Source organism: Terrapene carolina, unplaced genomic scaffold, assembly GCF_002925995.2.
Source record: "Terrapene carolina triunguis isolate 2854851 unplaced genomic scaffold, T_m_triunguis-2.0 Scaffold58, whole genome shotgun sequence".
Classification (NCBI taxonomy): Eukaryota; Metazoa; Chordata; order Testudines; family Emydidae; genus Terrapene; species Terrapene triunguis.
The window spans coordinates 35405025-35430125 of record NW_020664409.1 but is presented as its reverse complement, the minus strand read 5'-3'; the positions used below and the strand labels follow the sequence as shown (position 1 = coordinate 35430125).

The 25101-nt window shown below is 41.7% G+C and overlaps 1 protein-coding gene across 3 annotated transcripts in view; it reads left to right on the top strand.

Annotated features, from left to right (window-relative positions):
* The window catches only part of TMEM241 (transmembrane protein 241), a 79412-nt gene extending 61326 nt beyond the window's left edge, over nucleotides 1-18086 (top strand). For all 3 annotated transcript variants that reach the window (XM_026661606.1, XM_026661600.1, XM_026661597.1), the window contains 2 exons: nucleotides 12007-12071; nucleotides 17379-18086. In XM_026661606.1, coding sequence (XP_026517391.1) covers nucleotides 12007-12071; nucleotides 17379-17439 — 126 coding nt within the window. In that variant the 3' untranslated portion in view covers nucleotides 17440-18086. The remainder of the gene's footprint in view (nucleotides 1-12006; nucleotides 12072-17378) is intronic.
* The last annotated feature ends 7015 nt before the right edge of the window (nucleotides 18087-25101 follow it).

The window sequence follows — 25101 nt, the reverse complement described above, 5'->3', positions numbered from 1 at the left end:
TTGGTCAGAATGCCGCCTCGAACAATCTGCCGCCCCAAGCACCAGCTTGCTCAGCTGGTGCCTGGTGGAGGGCGGGGGGAAGGGCAGAGTGAAGGCAGCCAGCTTCAGCAGTGTTACTGAGCATACTCAGACCATGTGAGCATGCTCAGTACAAGCTAAGTGGCAAATCTGGGGGACGTGACCCCACATGCCCCCCTCACATGTGGCCTCTGCCAGGTGTGAGGCACATAACCTAGGCGCAACTGGGGCTGAGCCCAAAGCCCCTTAAAGGGCCAGTCCACCCTGTGACAGGGCAATATACCAAAACTCTCAAAGCCAAAACAACTGACAAAAAGCCAGCCATTAGTTGATCTTTGCTCTATCTGTAAAGCTGTTTCCATAGCTCTAGTGGGTGGCCACCTTCTTTTGGGATGAGCATTTCTTAAAATTTAATTTACTTTTTTTGTTACTAGGCTACCACCATTTCCTATGCTGATCCTTTTCTCTTTTGTAACCTTGAAAGTCTGGAGACTGAGGTGAAGAATCACTCAGAATACAAACACACTAGCTGGTGCTGGGCTTAGCCGTGGATCAAGTGTGTTTTATTGCACTACCGCCCAGCAGCAGAGCATTAGAACAACTGGTCACTCCATAAAACTGGAAGGCAGTAATTTTCAAACAGCTAAAAGGCAATGCTTCTTCGATTCAATATACTGCGTAATTAACCTGTGACATTCAGGACATAAAATGAACGATATTGAGGCAATCAATTTAGTAGGATTAAAGAGAGGATTGTACATTTTACAGGTCCAGTCCTGCTCCAGTGAACTCAGTGACTTCAATAGGAGCAGGAACCAGACCCTGGATGTATGGCATTCTTTCTAGGACAAAAGCGCAAGGACTAGCAAACCCCATGCTTCAGAGCAAGAAGTGAACACAAATTAGGGTCAATCTCCCTCCCTCTGCAGAATACATCTGTAGCACAGCTAGACGCATTCTTCTGAAACCTCTTACGCTGGCCAGTACCTGAGACAGGATACATGAGCAGACAAACCATTGGTCTGTTCCATTACAGCAGTTCCTATCATTCTAGCACGTAGAACATACTACTTTTTTTGTTGCTGTCCTTTCATGCACACCTATTGCACTATATACAAATGTAATAACCATAATAATAATAATTAATAGGACAAATCAGTTATCCCTACTAACTTCTTGGACTCAACTGTCCGAGAAGAGAGACACCAGCAGTTTGAGGCATCTGGGGTTAATGGGAAGAAATTGGGGGAAAACAGGACATTTTGGGATGTTGACGTGACAGTGGAGAAAAAACAATGTCTTATATGCTGTCCTTCACTGAGCACTGGGGGGATAGCAACATGTCTTTCTTTAATGAGAGGGGTTTTTGACAGTGACGTATTGAAAATATGAATTTTGTGCCTTGGGAATTGATTACATAGTCTCGAAATGCAAGAATATCTATCTCTTGGTCTAATGTGCATGTACCAACAGCAGCAAGAATGGAAAAATAATCTTCTTATAAAATCAGAAAGACAAAGTTAGTTGGGCCTAATGAAATTCACTATTTCCAGTCCTTCAGTGCCCTCGGTTATCCTCATTTGACAAGACTTCAACTGTTGCCTGGATTCGCCAGTGCTCCTAGGCTTCCGCTAAGCAGGCTTTGTTAATAGAGGATAAACTTGTGCACCTGTTTGAATCTTGGTTGAAAGCAGTTTTATACAACAAAGCAGACCACATGAAGAACTTGTATGCATAAAGTTCTCTCTTTTCTTCTTTGAACTGGTGAAAAAAATCACTGTCTGGTTTATATATACAGTGGTCACATTGCAGAGAAATCTTTTAACACAAACCAAAGCAGAGTTAAAATTGAGTTGAGTTCTATAACTGCTCTTCATTTTATAGGCCAAAGCTGTCTGGTGTAGTGCCACCAATCACATTACTCATAGGAAGGGGGAATGTGTGTTTTGGCCATTGTCATCAGTAGCAGACACCGTATGCTTCTTGTTTTGGTTCTCTCTGTATTATTAAAGGACGTCTGATGTTTGGGCACAAGAGAGAAGGTAGGGTGGGATGGATATTTGATGTCCAAAAAGAAATAGCTACCACAATTTCAACCAAGTCTTGAGTTTTATGAGAGAAAAAAGGTTTTTGTTAAAATCTCAAGATGTCTTTTGTTTTTGGGGAAGTAATTAAAGTGAGTCATGACGTACTTGCAATATTTCAGTCATCTTACCCTGAAAATTAATGGGTTACTTATTATCACATTATGTGTGTTTATATATATATTTACAGTATATACATGAACAGTTGCAGACTTTCACATGAGAAAAAAGTATGATCTTACTCTTGATCATATGTGACCATTAAAGATATAAGGGTGCTTTTGCTTTAAAAGGAGAGGTGCCCTGCCCAAATTCCAAATCAGCCATTTACATTCAAAAGATAAGTTATTCTTTACTTTCTGTTCTCACTTGTAGTGTTGCTGTGTGCTGTTAAACAACTGCCGTCTTCTATCGCAGAAGTGGCTGCATTAAAAAAAATATAAAGACAGAATTCAGCACTATATAACTAGTTTATGAAGCATAGAATAATTGTGAAATCAGTAAACAGTTGAGCAGTTCTCTGGCATTCAAATGCTCTTCCAGAATAAGAAGCAAACACTGTATATAAAATATAAATCTTAAAAGATAAGGTGCTGAGTGAATTTGAGTAGGTTGGTAATGTTGCTTTAACTATCTAACGCCCTGATTCTGGAAGCAGTGTAGAACTGGAGCCTTAGTTTTATTGCAAACTTATCTCAACAGATCACAGAGCAAAGAGATAGTAATGAGAACAAATGAAACAAACCAAACAAAGAGATGGACATTGAAGAAATAATAATATCCAAGATGGGAAGTAAAGACTGGCAGATAATAAATCAGCAGAATGGCAATGCTATCTAACTATTTATATCACACATCATTATGGTATAAATAGTACTACAGTGATCACTCAGCTACAGCAGCAGACTAATGAGGTAGTGACACAGGCTACAGAGTGAGATCACTGGCAGACAGCAACAGCCAAGCACAAGGAGATGGAGCTCCCCAGTTCAAACCCTGTGGCCTAAACACATACACTGAACACCTCTTCTAAAATGAGCATTGCTGGGAAAGGCCTTGGTAGCCTCTGAGAGCTTCACTAACAGAAGCACCCCTGGTCTGACAGCCATCATTCAGCAGATTGGTGATGGAAGGCTGTTAAAAGCCACTGATAGGCTGCCTAGAACTGCTGGTTAGCTGAGTGGAGTAGGAGAGGAGAACAAAGCTGCCACTCAGCTAAGCGCAGCAGCTGGGAGACGGCCCCCGTCTTGCTCTCCCTCATCTTGTAGAATGCAAGGGGTGTCGTGTGGAGGGAGGTGTGAATATAGGTTGCAAGGGTGCTGGGAGTGTTCCACATTCCAAGCACAAAGCCCAGGCCCACGCAAATTTCTTCCTGCACCTGTCCCACATGACAGATATAACCCTGGTCCTTCTCCAGAAGAAAGGGTAGCATGGAAGAGAACTAGAGGTCTGTCAGTTACGGCCAGACCACTTCCAAGCAGGGCAGGGAGATGACACAAATAACCTCTCTTAGAGACAAAGGAAAGAGGAGGAAGAACAACAATAGCACATACTCCCCTGCCCTCATGGTCACCAATCAAAATATAACCCAAGGAAAGTTGTGCAGGGTAGGCATTAGCCAAAGAAGATTCCTCCAGGTTCCTGGACAGGGAAATTTCAACCCAGAAAAAGCCACTGCGTGTCCTCTCCAGTCCTGCATAGATACATGAGAAGTGTTCTCCAGGGACATCAAGACAAAGTCAGATAAGAAAAGGGAGTACTCTGGGATAGACAGTTCCCATTGTGATTAGAGGGAGAATTTGGGGATAAAGTACTGGGAAACCTAGAGTTTTCCCATTAAACTCCCAAACAAATGGACAATCAGAATGAGAGGGCATTTCTTGCACAATTTGGAAAACTTTTGGAAGCTAGCCACCCCATATTGGTTCCCTAACGTCAGTATTTCAAAATGGTAATGCCACCCTCCAGATATGAGATGAAAGGCTGTAAGGGCAGAATTTCTCCACCTCCACACTACCCTATAAAGTCTCCTTTCCCCTGGATTTTGAGCCAGATGTATTAAACACTTATGGCAAGGTACTAGGAAGGACCCTTGGAAAGGATTTTACTGGGCTATATTGGTCTGCCAGGATAAACACATGGGCAAAATATGCCCCTTAACCCAACTGTTTCAGCTAGTGGGGCAGCCCCTTGAATCAAGAGCACTGGGAAATCCTCTGACAAGAGGGAGTGCAATCAGAGAGCCACCTGTTTCATAAGCAATACAAATGATGCCTTAACACCGAAGAATTGGAAACTATTGCTTCCAAAAGTTGTGACTCTGTCCTTAAAGGTCAGCAGATCAAACAAGGGAAGCAGGTTATCTGAGGTGAAATGTATTAGAGCAGTGTTTCTCAATGGCCTGTCCATGGATCAGTGTCAGTCCCTGGGATGTCCCTGACGCAGTTTAGGAAGGCAGCAAACCGGTCTCTGGTATCAAAAAGGTTAAGAAACATTGTATTAGTGACCTGGGGAAAGCCCAACATTTTTTGCTCTCAGTGACACCGATGCCAGCACACCAAACATAGCATGGTCTTTAGACGGCAACTAACACACTTGTAGTAACTGTTTCATTCTCAGGTATTTGGATTGGCTGGAGGGCAAAACGGGCCCGTGTTCAGTGCACACGACAGCATTAAGCTGGGCAGACCATGTAATAAATCTGTGTGCTGACAGCATAATGACTAGATTCTGCCCAGCCCTTAGGCAGTTGCTCAGCAGGAGGGGAGGAAGGAAGGAGTGTGTGAGCTCACCACTCCACATGTCCCTCTTCCGCTTACATAGGAGCTGCTGGGGGAAGGCAGGGCTGCTACCAGATGCTCCTCAAGGGGTGCCTGACAACCCTGTGATTGGGACAGGCAGAGCAGAGAGTAGGTAGTGTCATGGCATGCCTTGTTCTGAGTCACATACAGAGTGAGCTTTACCTGCCTCTATAAACTTGCTTTGAGCACCCTTGTTTCACATTTGCCTACCCACTTTCAGATGTCTCCACCCCCGCAGAGAAAAGCTGTTCCCCCTTCTCGTGCACTTTCCTTACTTCTGTATGCTCTATCATTCTCCGTACGTTATTAATTATTAACATAAGAATGGTGAATTCAAAGAGATTGCTAAAAGCACAACTAATTACATGCAAAGTGACGGCAGCGGCAATAATGTCAGCATCCAGTATCTAAATAGGGCCTGGAAGTCAAACCCCCTAGTTGCACTGGTAAGACACTAATCCTAGAGTAAATAAAATAAACCTATTTTATTTTCACTGCAATTAACTTCTGACCCAACATGAAGCATCAAAAACATAAAACAACCTACAGGAAAGTCTTTGAATAAATGACAAGAGACAAGCAAAATAACCTGCCTACGCTCTCAAATGCTTTTGGGAGAATATCAGTACAAATGTTGACGGCTGACAAATGTCATTAATGTTCTTTGTTTTTTTTACAAGATTGATACCCTGATGAGAATTTGCATCTCCCAGAGAAGAGTTTCTGTATATTAACTTTTCAATTGTTACTGTGAAGCTGAAGTCTTAAGCACCTTGAATGTCGTTGGTATGGTTTAGGGCTACATGTATAAAATATTTTAATAGACAGGACTGAGATCTCTCTCTACGTTTCTGTTCCCAAATGTGTGTGAGCAATTTCAACATTTAGATAAAAACGAGTATTTAATTAGGTGCAAATACCCAATTTGTTTTGATAACTGAGGTAACTGACTGCCCATGCAAAGGCAGGTGCTCAAATATGCATGCATTGGAAATAATCCTGCAGTCTGGGACACTATTTCAATGGGTCTCCCTGAAGAAGTAAAAGAATAGTCATCAGTATTGATATTGCATGCAGTGATTTTTGCACTACTGATAATATTAGACTAACCTGATTTAACTGTTTCCAGTGGCACTGGCACTAATCCATTCCCTTGATGGTTTTTTGGCCCTGAGAGGCTGGAAAAATAGGTACAGACGAAGGGTGAAACAAATACCATATCTATAAAGAGCCTGACGTTGTTTCAATGAAATGAAAACAAAAGTTACGTATATCAGAAGCTTTTGTCTTCTCTGTATGGAGAAGATGACACTGATGATAAATAGACAGGAAGATTTATTTTGATCAGTGAGTGAACTTGAAAGGTTGTTTCAAAACACTGTCTTTTGAAAAATACATATTTTCAAAAGGGTATAGAAGTTTTGGCAGATTGGGGAAGTGAGGTTAAATGGATTGACTTTGGGTAAGTAAACTATAAATTATTCCATATTCAGTTACTATAAGAGCTGGTGAGAACTATGACATTATGTTTTCTTACAAAGATATGGTGAATTAAAGGAAATAAGTACTTTTTATAGGCTATAGTGAAATAATATTGCCATGTTAAATAATCAGATAAGTCTAAACCAAAATCTTGCATACACCCCTGAACTCTGGAGTAAGAAGGTAAAATCTGAACTGGATATGGATCTGAAGTTTGCAAATGGCCCTTACCTTTATAATGGTCCAAATGAAAACCCTGGATCTGAACATCTGTAAACTTTGGGGTATTTAAAATTCAGATCCAAATTTTGTAGTTTGAGAACATCCTAGAGATAATTGAGAGAAAACTGACTAGTTGGTCAGGGTTGATGCCCAGGGAGTGAATTCTCAGAAGGTTAAGGATTTTCCTTTTACCCTCCTGCTCCAGAATGTACAAATGGACTCATGGATAAGGCACAAGAGTAGGAACCAGGAGATCTCGGCTTAATTTCTGGCTATGCCACAGACTGCCTGAGAGACCTTGGGCAAGTCATTTAGGGCTAGATTGTCAATTTACCATCTACCCTAAAGGGCAGCACCTAGTTGCACTGCCCCAGAAGCTAACCAAGGAATGAATCATGATCCTGAGAATCACAGTAGCACAGGTGCATTGGGCAAGATGCAATCTTGCTTTTAAACTGTGTATTTCAGTTTTTCCAGCTGTAAAATGGGATATTAATACTTCCCTACTTTACGGGTGGGTTGTGAGGCCTAGTTCATTAACATTTGTGGAGTGACTGAGTACTGCAGAGATGGAGACCACAGAAACATCTTTTTAAAAGCAAAACCTCCTTTTATGAATGGTAGGGATGTTTCTTTACACCACCAAGGTCCTCTGAGGATCCCTCTCCACATTTGCTCCTGTTATTACACCTTCACTCTTCAGTTGCCAGGCCATGAATACCATCTTTCTGGATGAGGAGGACTGGATGGGGCTCCTTTTAAAACCAGTCAGTACTGAACTCTAATTGGTCATAATGTGAGGATGCAAATGAACAAGGGTCATGAATTCACAAAAGCAGATTTGCAAATACAAAGTGTAATTGATGTATATGATCCTGTTTTATCTGAGAATACAAGAGACCGTAGGAGGAAGCAAAGTGATGGCCTTAAAAACATGCTGAAATCAAGGTAGTTTCCAGGCACTTTGGATGCTGTCCCTATATGTTTCACCCTACAACATTTCCAGAGGATGTGGCTATGTTTTTAGTTAAGACTTTGACAAACACTCTTAAGTGATATGTACTAATAGTACTGTAGTCTTTATTCCTGAGCTGTTTGTTCTGCCTACATGTAAAGTTACATCTAGATAGATCAGCAATTGGATTGACAGAAATAGCTGGAATTGAGATAGGTAGGTTTGATCAAAATATCAAGTCTAAATAAGTTGTGTTACTGAGGCACATGTGACTAATGATCTTATTTCTCTTAAGAGTGATTGCTTTTTAAAGAAAGCTGTTTTTTTCTTTTCGCGTGGATAGGGGTTGAAATTATTTTTCAATAACAGCGTCAGGTGACGCAAATGCTTTGATGGCTAGAAATTGTTCTTTCCTAAGTATTACAAGATGTGCCATAATTATTTTAGGGGAAAAGGGAGATTATGGAGAGCAATCCTAAACTGGTATACTTAGGATGTGTTTTTAAAGTTATGTCAAGGGCACCTAGAGCATGTGGATACGTGCCTTTTTCTGGCTTTTTTTATAAGTATAAGTAAATGTACATGTAAATTAAAAACAGGTCAACACATTTTGTTTAAGTTTAGTAAAAGAAAAATTAGCTTTTGGACTGGAGCCATGTGTTCCCAATTTTACCCTAGAGCAAGTTACATGCTTGATTTCCCTGAAAATTTGTTTTTCATTTTCAAACGTTTCCTTTTTTTTAAATGAAAAAGATAAGTTGGAAGTTTCTGTGCAGAATGTTTTTTTCTTTTGTTTTTTTCTTGCATACACTTAGTACTTCTGCTCTCAGAGACATTTTGATTCTATTTGGCATCAAGACATTCTTATATAAGTAAAAAATACAAGTGTTCTACAGTAATTGTCCAAAAGGCTACAGCTTACAGTAGTGTTTGTGCAGAGGTTTGCGGGTGATTACTGTTGAATAGTATAATATTTTTAATAAGGGCAGTTCTCAATGAGTTTGTCATTTATCTGTTTCCCTTTTTTGGCCTCCTGTCAAGTTACCTGTAAACACAACTCTACAATGTGACATAACCATACCTTGGGTCACTTTAAAAAATGACACTTTAGTTCCTTATAGTGAAAGAATAGCAAACTGTTTTAAAAGATAAGTAGTTCTATAACTATCACAGCATCCATCCTATACTGATTTCTATTTACGTGCTTGGGAATGAGCATTATACTTCTCAGCCTACTACCCCAGCATTAGTGTAATGCAAGCTCAGTACACTTGACTCTACTCTCACTTACACTTAAGTAAATCAGGAGTAATTCCACTAAAATTAATAAAGCTACACCAATGTATGTAAGATCAAAATCAAACCCATTACGGTAAGGTGCAGGTTCTTAGATTTTATACAAATATTTTATACAAATAAATACAGCAACCAGGCTGGGTATATGTGACCTGCATGACATATTCTCTAATATCTCAGATTCTCTAATATCTGAGCATAATTTTTTTTTCAGTAAGTTTCTAGCCCTGCTGGTTGCAAAGATAACCTTCCAAATGTGAATGGCATGCAAACTATTGCATTCTGTCTTCCTGAGTCTGCAGATAGCCTCAAGCAGTGACTCTGAGAACAGTGAACTGTGCCACCCTCCACTAATCTCATTTGGGTGCTAACACTGCAGCATTTTGGAACCTGCAGTGTAGCTATAGTTAGGACCTTTTCCCTGGTTTTTTTGTTTAATTTTCATTGGCATATGGATATAAAGGTGAGAAAAACGCAGATAACTAGTGCGTTTTGACCTATACATTATATAGGTGTTTTGTAGTGAAATGTTCTCATGGAGAGGTGGCTTAATTATTCTCTTAATTTCATGCTTTACAGTTTTGCCCATGTTAAGGTGTAGGGCGGCGCTTTAGAAACACCTAAGACAGATGGCCAGGTAGATTATGTCAGTTAGAGATACATATGGCCACATTAATTACAATAATTCCATGCAGTAAACCGGAAGTCCCAATGCTACACATGCTGGGTCAGATGTGCACCCCTGGCTTTGTCCCCTTTGCACTGCTCTAGCGATACAAACGGGAATTTCTGGAGTTTTCCCTAATTTACAGCAATTCTTAGGTGGCATAAAGCCAGCATAGGCATCTCTTCTCCTTTCTCCCCTCTCGCAGGAGTAGGGGGCATTCCTTGGTGGGCTGGGGCAGAAGAGGACCTGGCTGGGGTGCACTGTGCTTGGATAGTTCCCAACCAGCATCGCGGTTCCCATGAAACTGTTCTAGCTGACATAATTTGGATTACTTGGTTCAGCCCCCAGTTGGCCTCAGGACTGGGAGTGGAGAGATGGCCCAGAGCCACCTTTCCTTTTGGTCCTGGTCTTGTGCTGAGAACAGCTCAGACAGACTCAGGGGTCTGAGCCTGTTTTTGAAAGGGCAATGATCTCATAAATGTAACCGATATGGGCTAACAATGTAACTCAGAGTTACTGTGAAGCAGAGTCTGCTCTGAAATGGCTTCATGCTCCCCGTTGCACTTATGCTAGTGTTTTGTCAAGTTTTAAATGAGCCTAGGTTTCCAGCACTCCCTTGAGAGACAATTAGACAAGCTAATAAATCTTACTGTCAGGAAGTCTTTCCTGATAACCGTCTAAATATTTTGCTTCATCCTGTTACTCTTGTTATACCCTGCTGTACTACCCTAAATAATCCCTTTCACTCGTCAGTGTTTGCATGTGTAGACTGTCACCTTGTCATCCTTTTCTATAGACATTATTTATCCTAATCTTTCATTGAAAATCAATTCCTTCTCCCTGATCACTTCTGTCACTGTTCTCAGAACTCCTTCCATTTTATGTTATTGGTCTGGCAATGAGGTTCCCAGAACTTAATGCAGCACTGCAGCTGTGGTAGCAACGGCGCTGTAGAGTCAGGGATAGATACCATAATATGGTGGGCAATATCTGGGGCCTGTTCTCCCTGCTTTGTTCTACCAGTGACACAAAGCAGCTTTAAAACCAGCTTAACTGGTTGCCTGAAGATTCTGCCTGTGTGTGTGTGTGTGGGGGGGGGGGGGATTCTTCCTCAGTAAGGGGAGTCCTCACATGGCAGAGGGTCGGCATAGCAGCTTTGACACCTGCCCCATTTGTAGGGGGAGTGTTTGGGGAAAAGAGAGCATGGCCAAGGAGCCATTCATTATATATGGATATCATTATATCCCTGGCTGCCAGAACAGGTCTTTGGGGCCATGGGGGACAGGGACATGCCTGGAGACTGCTCACTCATACCTTGGATCTGGCCTAGTTTCCAGCTATCCCTGAGATCAGACCACTGCAAAGATGGCATAAAATCACCTTTGCCCCATCCTCCTAGACTACCCTGAGTGCAACTTGGTTACTGTGGAGGACCTAGCCTGATGCTCCTGTGTTTGCAGACCAAAAGTGCACTGGCCTTTTCCCCTCCAATAGTGTATTAGATATGAATTTACATTGCACTATCTCCTATCATCCTCAAGTCTTGTTCACCTTTACTCCATCCTGATGTAATTGTTACATCTGGTAGTGCTGTGGCACACTAAACCTTGATGGTCCGAGTGATGTGCTGGGTGTACCCCTGCTCAGAGGCAAGAGTTGAAGGCCTTTCAGATGCTACATCCTATAGGCCCTTGGTAGGTCCCAATAATGATTCGGACATGTGGCTAAATGAAGGGGTATTTTAGTAGGGCTGGCAGGAAGGGGAAGGTTGCAATACGCTAGGTACTGTGGCTTAAACAGTGGTAGTCTGCTAGAGGGTTAGGGCTCCTCAGGCCCAGTGCCTGGCATGTCTCTCCAGTCCAGTCTCTGCTAGAGACAAATAGGAGAATACAGATTTCCTGGCCAGGATCAGTTAGTGATCTATCTCGTTGGGGCCCCTCGGCACTGGCTCCTTGCCCAGTCTCTGTTGCTTTTCCACAAGTTCTGTGCAGACTTGAACCCAGCTGCAATGTCCTACAGTCACATCCCATTCCACCTGTGATTCCCTGGCTGCTGCTGCAGCCTGCTCTGCACACAGTTCCCCTGTGGTTTCTGCTGTATTCAGTGTGCTTGCTGCTCCTGGCTTGCCGTGTGGACCCTGATTCCCTAAGTGCTAGGTCACTTCCAGGATAAGGTTCTTTTCATAGTTTTTGCCCCTTCCTTCTACTGGCCAGGGCAAGGAGATGTGCCTGCATGTGCCCCCTGGAGGGTCATAAGTCAGTGGGGAGGGGTTTGATAGAAGTGGTAGTTTCCTGATGAGCAGATTCTACATCCCAATGGGTTTCTCCTTCCCACTGAACATCTGTGTTATGGCTGGATTACTGACCTGGGGGTAAACAAATACTTAGTGTGAGTGCACCTGTACAAAGTTAATCTCAACAAAGATGTTGCAACTTTCAATGATGATATCAGGCAAATCCTTTCTTCTTGTTAATTTTACAGGTTACCACAGCTGGTTTATCACCATTTGTCTTTGGCATGACTGTTAATGTACCAACAGTTTGTTGGTAAGTAATTTCCTGAAATTTGTATGGTTATTTTGAAGTTTCTATTGAATTTCTTTACAAGACTCATTATTTTACCCAGAAATGCTTTTTAAAAGGCTAGTCTGACAAGTAGCAAAAATATTTTGCACAGCGGGAGAGCCAGGTGTTCAGACACCATGGTGATGGGCATGGTATAATAATCTATCTGAAAAGAACAGCATTTCTTTGGAGGATCTCAAAACTCTTTACAGATGTTACACCTCATGACACCTCTGTGAGATATTGTTGACTATACACATTTTACAAGCTAGATAAAGTGAGGCAAAGGGCAGTTAAATGACTCATCCAGTGTCACATAGTGAGTTAGTGACAGAGCTTGGAATAGAACAGAGAAGTCCTGATTTTCAGGAACTCTGACATTCTGACCAATGTCATATGTGTTCCTGTGGGTGTCCATGGACAGTGCCTAACATAGCGTGGACTGCGAATACAAAGAATAAAATGAAATAACGATAAATAATACATACCTCCGTCCAAAGCAGTACATGGGATTTGGTAATAAAGAGTCTGCTTAACAAACTTAGAATCTCCCAAATCAAAATTCTTATTGAATGGTATCAATGCTTAGTCCCTGCCCCAATACTTACAATCTATCTTTTGGTTTTGTGTTTGTATAGTGCCTAGCACAATGGGGTCCTGTTCCATAACTTCAGCACTACTGCAATAGAAACATTATTATTATTATTATTATTATTAATTAATAAATAAGGTGTATCTCAAGAAATGGAGATACTGTTGAAAGTCCAAAGCCTCTCACTTTTACAGACCTTTAGACCAGGCTCTTCTTGTTTTCCTCGTAGTATGGTTGGCGCCACAGAGATTCTGCTTTGCAATGAATTAAATTACCGTATTTTGTTTTCAAGATTTGATATCAGTGGTAATGATGTTAGGCCCAAAATTGTGGGACCAAGTATTTTGTGTACTTAAAATCTCAGATTTGCATTTGTTAACCATGTGAATGCAGCCAATCAAGCTACTGTGCATACAACTACCCTGATTTGAATTTTTAAGCCATGCAAAACATGGGCATGCAAATTTTGGGGACTTGAGGTGCATGAACTTTGTGCTGACTGTCCATAAAGGGATAAATTTCACCCAATGTGAGTAACACAAACAGAACTAGTCTCTTAGACACTACATTAGAAAATTAATTCCAGTCTGTATTATGTAGATAGTCAGTCTCATTTTACCTTGAAATTTTTGAAGATCTGATCCAACTCTCACTGAAGTCAGCAGAGAAATTCTGATTGGGTTCAGTGAATGAAGGCCTAAGCTCTTTGTCTGTACTATACAACTTGATTGTGTGTCCATTGTAACTGAAAAATAATCCTCCTTCCACAAATAATCCAGTTTGCTTTGTGCTTGACTTTCCTTCATTGTTTTAAAGAATTTCCAAGTCAACGAACCACTCATTTCCTTCCTGTATTTGGTTCTTTCTTAGTTATCTTTATATATTAATGCCTAATCACACCAAGGCAGAGAATCATTGTGAAATGTGACCTCTATAATGGAAAGTCAAAGTATTAAAATACTTCCTCCACCAACATGCATCCATTGCTTCTAAAGCTTTCTGTACATGAAGCTTTTCACTAACAGACCTTGAAAAACTATAGTGAAATGTATATAAAATACATTTATGCAAAGCTGACATTTCATATTCTACCCTTTTCCCCCAAACAATTTCTCATGTTGCTTTTTTTTCAGCTACAGCTCATAGGTTAAAACAAGTTGCAGAAAGCAGACTTTAAAGTCAAACTGGGCTCTTTTTTTTTATAAGAAATGCCAAAATAAATCTTTTGTATTTTTCTGCAATTGCAGAAGGTCACTTCTCTGGCCATGTGTACGTAACTCAGTACATCCTGCTGACGTGTTGCCAAAGGCAGAAAACAGCAGCACACCCAGCCCAGGACATTAGCAAGCATGCATATATATGTGTGTGTATATTGCATATATATGATATATATACATGCATGCACTGACATATATAATACACATGCATACAGATCAGTGTATATGTATATGTCTGTGTGTACATATAGATATAGTATAAACACATACATAATTGCACACACAATATGCACATGACACCCTATATACATTTGTATGTATGTAATATATGTGTAAGTTTATGTGTTTACCATGCATAAGTAACAGATTAATATTTTAAAAGAAACTTTGCTTGGGACCTTAGCCCAGAGTTATGTTCAGATTGTTGAGAACTCAAAAAGGTGATTTTTAAGAAAAATATTTTTTGTCTTCCATTACTGGGTGTGCACCAGTAGCATCAGGGATTTCAGCAGAGTTTTTGGAATAAGGTTTGTTAGATTACGGCAGCTGCAAAGCAATCATAAGATCACAAACCACAGGGGTTTTTGGTGTAGGTCCAACATTAACAGTGGCTATCATTTCGTGTGTTAGTTTCTCAGTGACAGCGTGGTGCTTATAACTCTCATCCCTTAATTAACAGTATCCAAAGGATTCACCATATTTTAAATGTAAGGTAAATCCAGGGTTGAGGGTACATTACTTGACAATACTCCATTTTGAAGTTAAAATGAAGGCTTCTGCTAGCTATACATTACACTGGTACATTTAAGCAAAGGAGCAGATTTCAGATCTAACCTGTTTTTACTACTCAACTCTTGTGGATAATCCACAAAGCAGTGTGTTGGTAACAATTACAGAGAAAATTTTGTTTAACCTCAGCCAGAGGATTATGATGAAGTGGGAGACAGGAAGGGGAAATATGGATAAAATCCAGCATACTAAAGGATCTGTGGATAATGGATGTAGATACAGGATGTAGAGCCTGAAGTATAATAGTTTTGAAGAAAAAGTATTGAAGTTTCCAAGAATCAGAAAAATTCAAAAGTTAAGGGTCTCGTGATAATCTAACCCCGGCTCTGTCTCTGTAGAAACACTGTTGGACTCCTCCTGCTTTTGTGGCCCTCACCAGTCTTTTTTACATGCACAAGGAAGTTAGTGCCTGGCATGAGCAACACGTGAATTAATGGCAGTGTTAGAAAGTGTCGTGGTGGATGTTTTGGTATCCCGTGCTACCACTGCAAAACTAGGGTATTTGGCAACCACTGTCCAAGGTTGGAAGAGCCACATGTAGCATCCCTGAATGCAAGGACATTCATCCTCTTCTCTTGGTTGATGGCCAGATTGTAAAGGGCAGCACACAGAGTGAGCTACTATATTCCCATGCAGCCCCCTAAGAGGACAGTACCTATATTTTTAAAGCTTAGTGAGATGTACTTAGTAAGATCATGTTATATGGCTGAGGATAGAGACTGATAAGTGATAATACATAAATACACAAAGAGAAATCATAATAGAAACCACACATTTATGTCTTTCATTCCAAACCACCCACAATCACTTTACTATGTATCCAGCTACTGATGCTACAGATATGGTAGCTCTCCTGGTATACCCGTTTTTTTACTGACCGCTGAAGTGCAGCCACCTCTGAAATAGAACATGACAGCAGTTAACACAGTAGACTAGCCAGGAAGTGCCCTTTTGGAAAAGTCCTAGTTAATAGAGTTTGATAGTGAATGATATCTTCTCTATCGAATTTTTAAGTCAATCTATAGAATTTTTTTGACGAGATCTAATTCTCTATTAAACTGTCTATTAAAAACTCTATACAAAGTAGAAAGTACTCTTTCTCTCTCAGTGTAATTTCTATGGGACCCTGTTGGTTTAATCCCCATTGAACTCTATAGGACTTTCGTATAGGGATAAAGAAGAAGAACATATTATCCACTTGTAATTTCAGAAGGAATTAATGCAGATAAATGTTAATAACTGGAGCTGAAATTTAGGTGGGAAACTTAGGCTAATGGTTTCCAGAGAAAAGTGCCATGAATTTGTAATGATTACAAGTGACCAGGTTCTTGGTTTGAAACCTCTTTTGAAAGCCTGCACCTCTAACAGTGCATTGCTTCTTAATGATAGTTCCATAGCCAAAAGTGGACTGTCTCTGAATGTGAAAGTTGCCATCTCCCTAGCAGTTACCCCTCCAGGGCTTTATACTGCACAATAGTATCATTGTATTAATAGTATACTGTACAATTGTTATATAAAGTTTGCATCTTTCGGGAATCATGGTGTTTATAAACAATTCACTGACACTAATATTTAAGTTAATATAATACTATTAATGTCCAGACAACCTTGTCAGCTATACATACTTTTTGAATAACATAAATAAATAAGCGCCTTCTTACCAGTAACCTGTACAGAAGTTTGTTTTATTTATAAAGTTTAATAAGGAGCTTTGCTGTTTCATAAACTAACTAAGCTGTGAGGCTAAAATGCAAAGTCGTTACATTTAGCTTTTCACTGTTGCAATGGAAGTGGAGACGAGCCAGCAGTTCACCATATTCCCCTTGGATGTGATTTCAGAGGAGATTTGGGGATTACTAGCTATTGCACAAGATGGACGGGCTGATGACTGACATTTATATAAACAAAGACAATTCCATTGAACTCGGCTAGCTTTGGAACCCTGCTTCCAACGCTAGCTGCTCCCAAGACCAGGGTGAGAGCGGGAACGAAAGAGCCATCATAGTGCCAGGAGAAACAGGAGTTAGGGATATGCCTTGGTGCACACACTGCTCCGGTTAGAACAGTTCAGTGTGCCATCTCTTCTGTAAGTGCCCAGTAAGTATGCAGGCATTTCTATTGGTCAGCTAGTCCAGCATAACCTGCCCAGAGTGGAAGTTTCTTCCCACCCTTGTCAGTTAGATGTTGGTTCATTTCCCAAAAGCAGGAGAGTTTATCTCCCTTCCCATTTTTGTCAAGCAGCGAGTCCATTTTCAAGTTAGAATACAAACGGAAATTGCTAAGGGGAAGTCTGCACTTATATCAATAACCAGATGAGGTTTAAAGCCTTCCTTCTCCCTCCCTCCCTTCAGTGTATACGTGCCTGTGTAATTATTTTAACATAAATAAATAAAGCAGCTATTTGTGTCTATATATTTACACTTATGTGCACCCATCTCTAAAATGTTGGAGGGGAAATATCTCAATGAGATCTGAAGAAACAAGCCATTTCTGGTTTCAACCATTTCTTAGCACTCTGAGTGAAAAAATTTATCGTCATGAAAAATGCTGGGGTTCTGTAATGTCACCCTGATGAAGCACACACATGTAGGCAAACAAACTTCCTCCTTTCCTTTGATGCTCTGCCGTTTGCCTTTCTATCAAGTGTGCGTTCTTAATCAGTATTAAAGTTACACCTTGCTTTGTTTACAGTCTTCTGCTCGGTGGACTTGGAGAAGCCCTGCTTGTTTACACAGAAAGGATGGGCACATAACTGAAAACAATGAGGATTCCAAACCCTCACCCCCAACTGGAAAAAATCAGCTGAAGCTCAGAAAACTCAGAATGAAAAAAAATAAAGCAGCAGCAGCGAGAATGAAAAAATGTGATCAAACACCAGATCCCGTCATTCTTCTTTTGTCTTTCTTCAGAGGGAACAACATGCTATTAATAGCACTGGTGAAGGAGAAGCATAGTTGGTCTGATGATTACAAGTGTTTGCCTCAAAGTACAGGACGAGAGCTATTTCTGATAGACGCTGTAAAGGAAAAACTGTATTGTGTCTCTAGACGGCTCAGTGTGAGAACCTTTTTCAGCAGCACCTTCTCACGCAAGGAACTGAACTCCCTCGGCTACTCTGCAGAAACAGGAAGTCGTGTTCTCCACTGGATGCCCAAGAGCTGAGAGCAGGTTACACCAAACAATGTGAAAATCCAGGCACTGCCGTGAATCAAATAGCAGTGGGCATGGATTTTGTTTTAAGTTGTCCTGTAAAAGGCAAGTTCCCACATGCAGGTCTCCAGTCACGTTGTCTGGATTGGCACAGTGTGTGAGAACATGGGGCCTCTGGAGATAATTCCTTTTTGGAATTGTGGCAGATTGACAGATAAAACTTTGCTGAATGGGAAATCAACAAATAAATCTTACTATCTATTGTACTGACTCAATTTGTGTGTGTGTGTTTTTTTTTTCTTCTCCTTATCCAAAGTTTCTCTTGACCATTGTACATTTTTTTTTAGGGAGGACTTTGTTTTGTTTTGGTACTGTTTGCTAGCAGTGGGTTGTCTCTAAGTTATCTTAAGAGGAAACAGAGATTATAAACCTTGAATCAATGTCATGAGAAGTTGAAAGAAATTAATTCCAAAAAGCCTTGAAATAATTCCATTCCCCAGTCACTGCTTGAAATTTTCATGTTTGCAAATGTAGGATGAGATTTTTTAGGGTCTCTAAAGACTAAATCGACAAAGGGATGTAAGCACCTAAAGTGGCAGTTCTGTGCCTTAAATCCAACATTTAGGCACACCTGTGATCCTCCAAACCCTTGCTTAGTTGCCACCTAAATTCCCTAGGTGCCTAAGTTTCTGCTGCCAAAGTCTCCTAGGTGCTTAAGTTTCTGCTGGAGGGCATGCACAAAACTGCCTAAGTCGTGACAGTGCAGAGCGCACCCTAACTCACACCTAAGTGTCAGTAGGATTCTCAACTACGCATTCCTCTGCCTATCTTGTCTGCAGGGCCCGATCTAGTAGGAGTGCTCAGAGCATGCCTACTGGATGGGTCCTCACACACAAGGCAGCCAAGGGTGACCAGATTGGTAATTTTCCAGGCTGGGAATGTGCGTCTCAAAATACACCCCCTAATGAGGACACTCGCTCACCTGCCTTTGAATCCTTGTTCTGCCTGATTTGGCGCAGGGACTTGAACTTGGATCTCCCATCTGAGTGCCCTAACCACCAGACTATTGGATATTCTGGGAGAGGGTGCTCGCCTGTCAAAGCTATTCCATTTTGTAATAAATAAATATTAATTGGGCCACAGGGAGAAAGAGAGAGAGATTGACTGATAATTAGGATACTCTCCTGGGATGTGGGAGACCCAAGTTTGCTTATTTAATTATTTATACAAATTGGAACAGCTTCAACAGAAGAAACTGAGAGGGGCCCACCCTGAGCTCACCTGGTGAATTATAGACCTCTCAGCCTGACATTGATCCCGGGCAAAATAATGGAGTGGTTGATATGGGACTTCAATTAAAAGAGCATAATATAATGCCATGCAACAGGGGTTTACAGAAAATAAATCTTGTCAAACTAACTTGATATCTTTTTTTTTTTTTTGATGAAGTTATAAGTGTGGCTGATAGAGGCAATGGTGTTGTCTTAATACACTTAGACTTCCAGAAGGTGTTTGACTTGCTACTGCATGACATTTCGATTAAGCAACTAGAACGATACAAAATCAACATGAAATGGGTTACGAATTGGCCTGTGCTTTTCAGGAGGTCTGACTGGATGATCCCATTGGTCCCTTCTGGCCTTGGAATCTATGGATCTAGAGGCAGTGCAGACTGCACAGCCCCAGAAGCAGCTCCGAGAGGCATTGTGCTCCTGGAGAATGCAGATTCTGCACCTTCTTTTCAGTTCTCCACTCCATGACTGGTCAGCTCTGCCGGTCAGTGTAAAGGGGACAATGGCGTTAGTGCCAAGCCTCCTCCCTGCTCCTTTTACAGTGGCTAATGGCTCTAGCTGGTTTGCAGGGAGTGCTCTCTGCATAACAGGAGAGCACAGGAGCTGCAGTTGTGGCTGGACCCTGTGCTACAGGTAAAAGCTCCTTATGCAACTTTCAAGGGCCAGCCACAATCTCGACCTTACCCCTAATAACTCTGATTATTAAAGGGATGCCTGTATAGTGCCCTGTCTGAAAGGAGTTGTTCATCTCAGTCCAGTTCTTAATTGACAGGGGTCCACCAAAAAACACCCAACATAACAGTACCTTTGTTGGCTGTCTCAGTAGAGAAGCCAAGCGTTGAGTCAGCCTGCAGACTAATCTAGTCCTAGAGGTTGTCTGGGAGGCCCATGGGCTGGGCAGTGTAGGGGAAGTTTGCTTTACCACTGCCTGTGCAACCTGGTCTGACAGACTTCAGCCTCTAGGGCTGCTGAACTGGAGTCTTCATCAGTGTGAAACTCACCCATTTTTGTTCTTTACTTTGTATTTAACAAACTAAGCTGGTTCCTTTCACTTTGGTTTAATCACTTTCATTTCCATGTGCTGGCACCATGCTGTTGTGTTTGTGTTTCCAACATCACATGCGAATGGTAACCCCAAAATCCTCAGTTTCAGTTTTAAAAAAACAAAACAGTACTTCATATTAACATTTGGCTCTGCTGTGTAAAGGAGCTCTAAAAAGGGCACTCAACAGATCTGCTGTCTTTGGGTGAAACTGGCCCCTGTGGAGCAGGCCAGCACAAGGCCTTATATGTCCTTAAGTTAAAATAGGCTTAAGTGGAACTCCAGAGCTGCACCGGGCTGAATGTCAACCTTTGTGTCTTCAGAATCATATTGGCTCACTTTAGTGACTAATTAAAATTGCTCTGCAGGATCAATAGGGAGAGCTGGATTGAGTCTCTGTTCCTGCAGCAACAGAATTGTTTGCTGAGTTCCAATCACTTACACCTGTGCCAGCTGGCTGACTGGGGAGTGTGTGTGTGTGTGTGGGGGGGGAATGTTGCACAGGTGTCACTGACTGATGAGCTAATTTGGCCTGTTCTATCCAGTCTGCTGCAGAGGAGAGACCCCAGGGTTAAATGTGCAGTAAAAACAAGTTGCTTTTTACTTCCTGAATGTGGTAAATTTCAGTCAGGGATCAATTAGAGTCAATAGACATGAAAGCCTAGGATGGCATTTTACAGAGAAACTTCAAAGTAGACCCACAATAGGCCTAATTGCAGCAGGACATCCCTTCTGCTGGACTTTCAGCATGGGAGGGACAACAGTGTGTTTTCCTTCCCCACTTCCAGACGGTGAAAGAGAGAGCGAAATGGAAACCGTTCCTAGCCCCAAAAGCATGGCTGTGTGTAGCTATAGTAGCAGCTTCAATACTGACTGCCTCCTTTTCCGGGGAACTTCTAGCAGCAGATGAGGGAAAATCAGAGCACCTGCTGCAAAGCAGACCGCACTGGAGGGAGCAAGAGGGAATAGTCTAGCTTCCTGTCTGCTGGTTGCATGTACAGGCAGAGTATCTTCCTCACCTGAGAGGAGATAGAAAGGACACCCACTGCTGCCTTCCATGGGAGTGGGTAAGTGCTGCTGAGGAAGGGGAAAAGACAACCCCAATCAGGGAGTCTGGGCCTAAGTGTCATATGGAACAAAGAGCATGGGGAAGGGGCAGCACATTGGTGGGGTGGAGAGGGACATAGTGTTATACACATTCTCTGGTGCATGCATGCACACACTTATAATGCATGTATAGGATGTGGTGTTACAGGGGGCTTTCAGGAGGAGAACTGAGCTCATCTGTGTAGCCAGCTTCTTGTTCTCTATGACCAGCTTTTGAGTAAAAATTACTCCATCCAGAGCCCTCCACCCCCATTATTTCAGGCCTAAGCCATGTGACAATGGTCCTTTCAGCTGCTAATATAAGCTCAAGCATTGATGAGCATCACTAGAATCCACAGGGAAAGCATCAGGGTCAGAGCTGGTAGAAGCTTTCCAAATTTCCACCTACCCTGCTTCCCCCTGAGAAAAGAAGAAAAAGTTCATTTTGTTTCCAGCCAGCTCTAGAGCTAGTAGAAATTTCTGAATTTTGACACCCAAACTTTGATTGGGGCAGGAGAAAGGGAGTGAATTTTTCCATGAAAAAATGTTCTCATTTTTCAACAACCTCTAATCTGGGTAGAGGGGGATTGTCCCACTCAGCAGTCATAGAACTGATATTGAGTCTTTCCTTATTTCTTCCACCCCATGGATTTAATTTCGTTAGCATAAATTCTCAGACAAAAAGCTATGTTAAGATAGAGTGTAAGTTTTGAGAGTACGTATCAGTAATTTAAGGATAAAAAACACTACAGGGATGTTTAAAAAGCAACACTAGAGGGATGTTGTAATTATCCCTCCAACAAAACCTGTTAAACCCTGGAAATTCAGAGTTAGAGTTACACTTAAAAGAAATCCAAACATGATAAGGTAAGAAATGCACAGTTAAAGCACCTGAACGACCCTAATTCTGCCCTGCTGTGACATCATACAATAACCACCCCAATCTGAGTAACGGGGCACTTGCTCCCTGAAAAAGCACTGTGGCATTGATCTTTGTCCAAATGCATCATGATGCCTTTGTCATTAAGACTGTGGGAGAACCTCTGGTTTCTCATAATCAGCTAGTTAATGTGCTTAGGCTCTAAAGGGCATCTGTCTTGTCCTTGGCAAGGAAGGATATGGGGCTGCAGTGGGAATGTGGGGGTACAAGAGGGCTCTTCAAGGGAGAACAGATCATTAGTAATTTTTTCAGAACACTGTCATTACACAAGGCAACTTGCAAAGTTTCACGTCTCAGGTGAACTTCAAAGGTGGTTGTTTAAAGAATAAGGCTGGTTTAAAACTGATGAGCTTGATTCACTCCTGCAGTGCCGGTGGTGCAATTTGTTCTCTATTTTCCACCTGGGGGGCAGCTGTGTGGGGGGCATCACCACATCAGGAAAGCAAATTGTGGTGCCACCACTGCCTTGTGCTGTGAGTTTCATAAAGGAAGGATGAGCTAGCCTGGGATCGGGACACTCAGGTTTAATTTCCTGCTCTGCTATTGACTTTCTGTGTGAGGTTGGGCAAGATATAACAACATTACTATGATACAGCCAGCAGGGGCACTCCTGGTAAACAATTTTCTGTACCTGTTTTTTTTTTTGTTGTCATGAAAATTTGTAGCAGGAGGCTTTATGGATGCTAATATGCTTGCTAAATTAATATCTCTACTGTTGAAGCACTTCTGTTTTCTTTTAATCTGTCATTGCTGCCCATGGCCCAGTGATCTTTGCACCTTGTTACCGGTGATGGGAAAGAAGTGAGGGTGTGTTAGTCTCCACAAACATGAGTTTATAGCTGACTTGGAAATCTCCTGCATGGCAAATGACCTGAACAAAAATGGTGGTAAAGTATTTTGCAAAAGCAAGGAGCCTATTAACATATTTACTGAAAGGCAGAGAGTCATATTATGGAACTTCACCTAGGACACAACATGATGCATGAATATAATTATTTCCCCTCTTCCCCAAAACCATCAATAATCCCCTTCATTTGCCTCAAAGAAATAAAAAAGGACCTTGACAATAAGCCAGTGTGTATATATACATTTGAAAGAAGCGTTTAAAGGGGTCTGAACCAGGAGTCCCTCAATGCCAACTGGCATAGGGCACAACATATCATAACTCACATCAGGCCTGATGCACTCATTGCAACAACACACTGTTGTCATAATCTGTATCTAAAAGGGATCAAGTAAGGTATCACATGCAAACCGGTAACAAGCTGGTCATTAATATTATTGTGTTATGTGTGGAAAGAGTATAAAGAATTATAAGTGTGTGCTGGAAATATATTCTTAAAGGGTGTTTTGCAAGCAGTGCGTAAGGTCAGCCTGTGTTACACTAAAGAATGTTGTCTTGCCTATTTTCCTGGGTCGCCAATGTAAGTCGAGCCAGGAAATCATAGACTTTAAGGTCAGAAGGGACCATTATGATCATCTAGTCTGACCTCCTGCACAATGCAGGCCACAGAATCTCACCCACCCACTCCTGTATCAAACCTGTGTCTGAACCACTGAAGTCCTCAAATCATGGTTTAAAGACTTCAAGGTACAGAGAATCTTCCAGCAAGTGTCCCATGCCCCACGCTGCAGAGGAAGGCGAAAAACCCCCAGGGCCTCTGCCAATCTGCCCTGGAGGAAAATTCCTTCCCAACCCCAAATATGGCGATCAGCTAAACCCTGAGCATGTGGGCAAGACTCACCAGCCAGCACCCAGGAAAGAATTCTCTGTAGTAACTCAAATCCCACCCCATCTAACATCCCATCACAAGCCATTGGGCATATTTACCGCTAGTAGTCAAAGACGAATTAATTGCCAAAATTAGGCTATCCCATTATACCATCCCCTCCATAAACTTATCAAGCTTAGTCTTGAAGCCAGATATGTCTTTTGCCCCCACTACTCCCCTTGGAAGGCTGTTCCAGAACTTCTCTCCTCTAATGGTTAGAAACCTTCGTCTAATTTCAAGTCTAAACTTCCTGATAGCCAGTTTATATCCATTTGTTTTTGTGTCCACAGTGGTACTGAGCTTAAATAATTCCTCTCCCTCCCTGGTATTTATTCCTCTGATATATTTATAGAGAGCAATCATATCTCCCCTCAGCCTTCTTTTGGTTAGGCTAAACAAGCCAAGCTCTTTGAGTCTCCTTTCATATGACAGGTTTTCCATTCCTCGGATCATCGTAGTAGCCCTTCTCTGAATGTTCAGAGGACATTGAAATGTACATCTACATCTGAGGTAAACAAAGCCATCAAGCTAAATGAGCCTGGCTCGGGGGCAAGATCACCTAATGCTCATGACGGGTTGGAGCCTGCGCACACGCGCACACACACACCCTTACCCTCCCTGACTCTTGAAACAGAGACAATAGACTTTGGGATATATAAACAGAAAGAGAGAGCCACTTTGGCATCCATCACTTAGGGGACAAAGAGTGAGCAGAGCCCTGTGAGCTCATGAAAAGATGACCCTCTTGGCCTGAAAACCAAGAGTAGCTGGAACTGACACTAGGTGATAAACCTGCTTAAATGAAGATTATAATGCTGAAGCTAAGTTTTAGTCGCTAGAAAGCGAGTTCTGATTGTTTTCCTTGCACCCACATCTGTCTCTATTATTCTTGCTTATTATCACTTAAATATCTGTTCTTTGTTAGCAAATGTGTTTTATTACAAAACCATCTCAGGGCTGTGTATTAAACTGAAGGGTGGACTCCACAGCTAAACTAACAGGCTGGTGTGTGCTCTCTCTGGAGGCAGCATGCTTATCAGTGAGAGGTCACTGCAAGGGAGACGTGGGACTGGAAGGGCTGTTGGTGTCAGTCTAAGGAGTAACCATGCTGGTGGCAGCCAGGGTGAGGCCA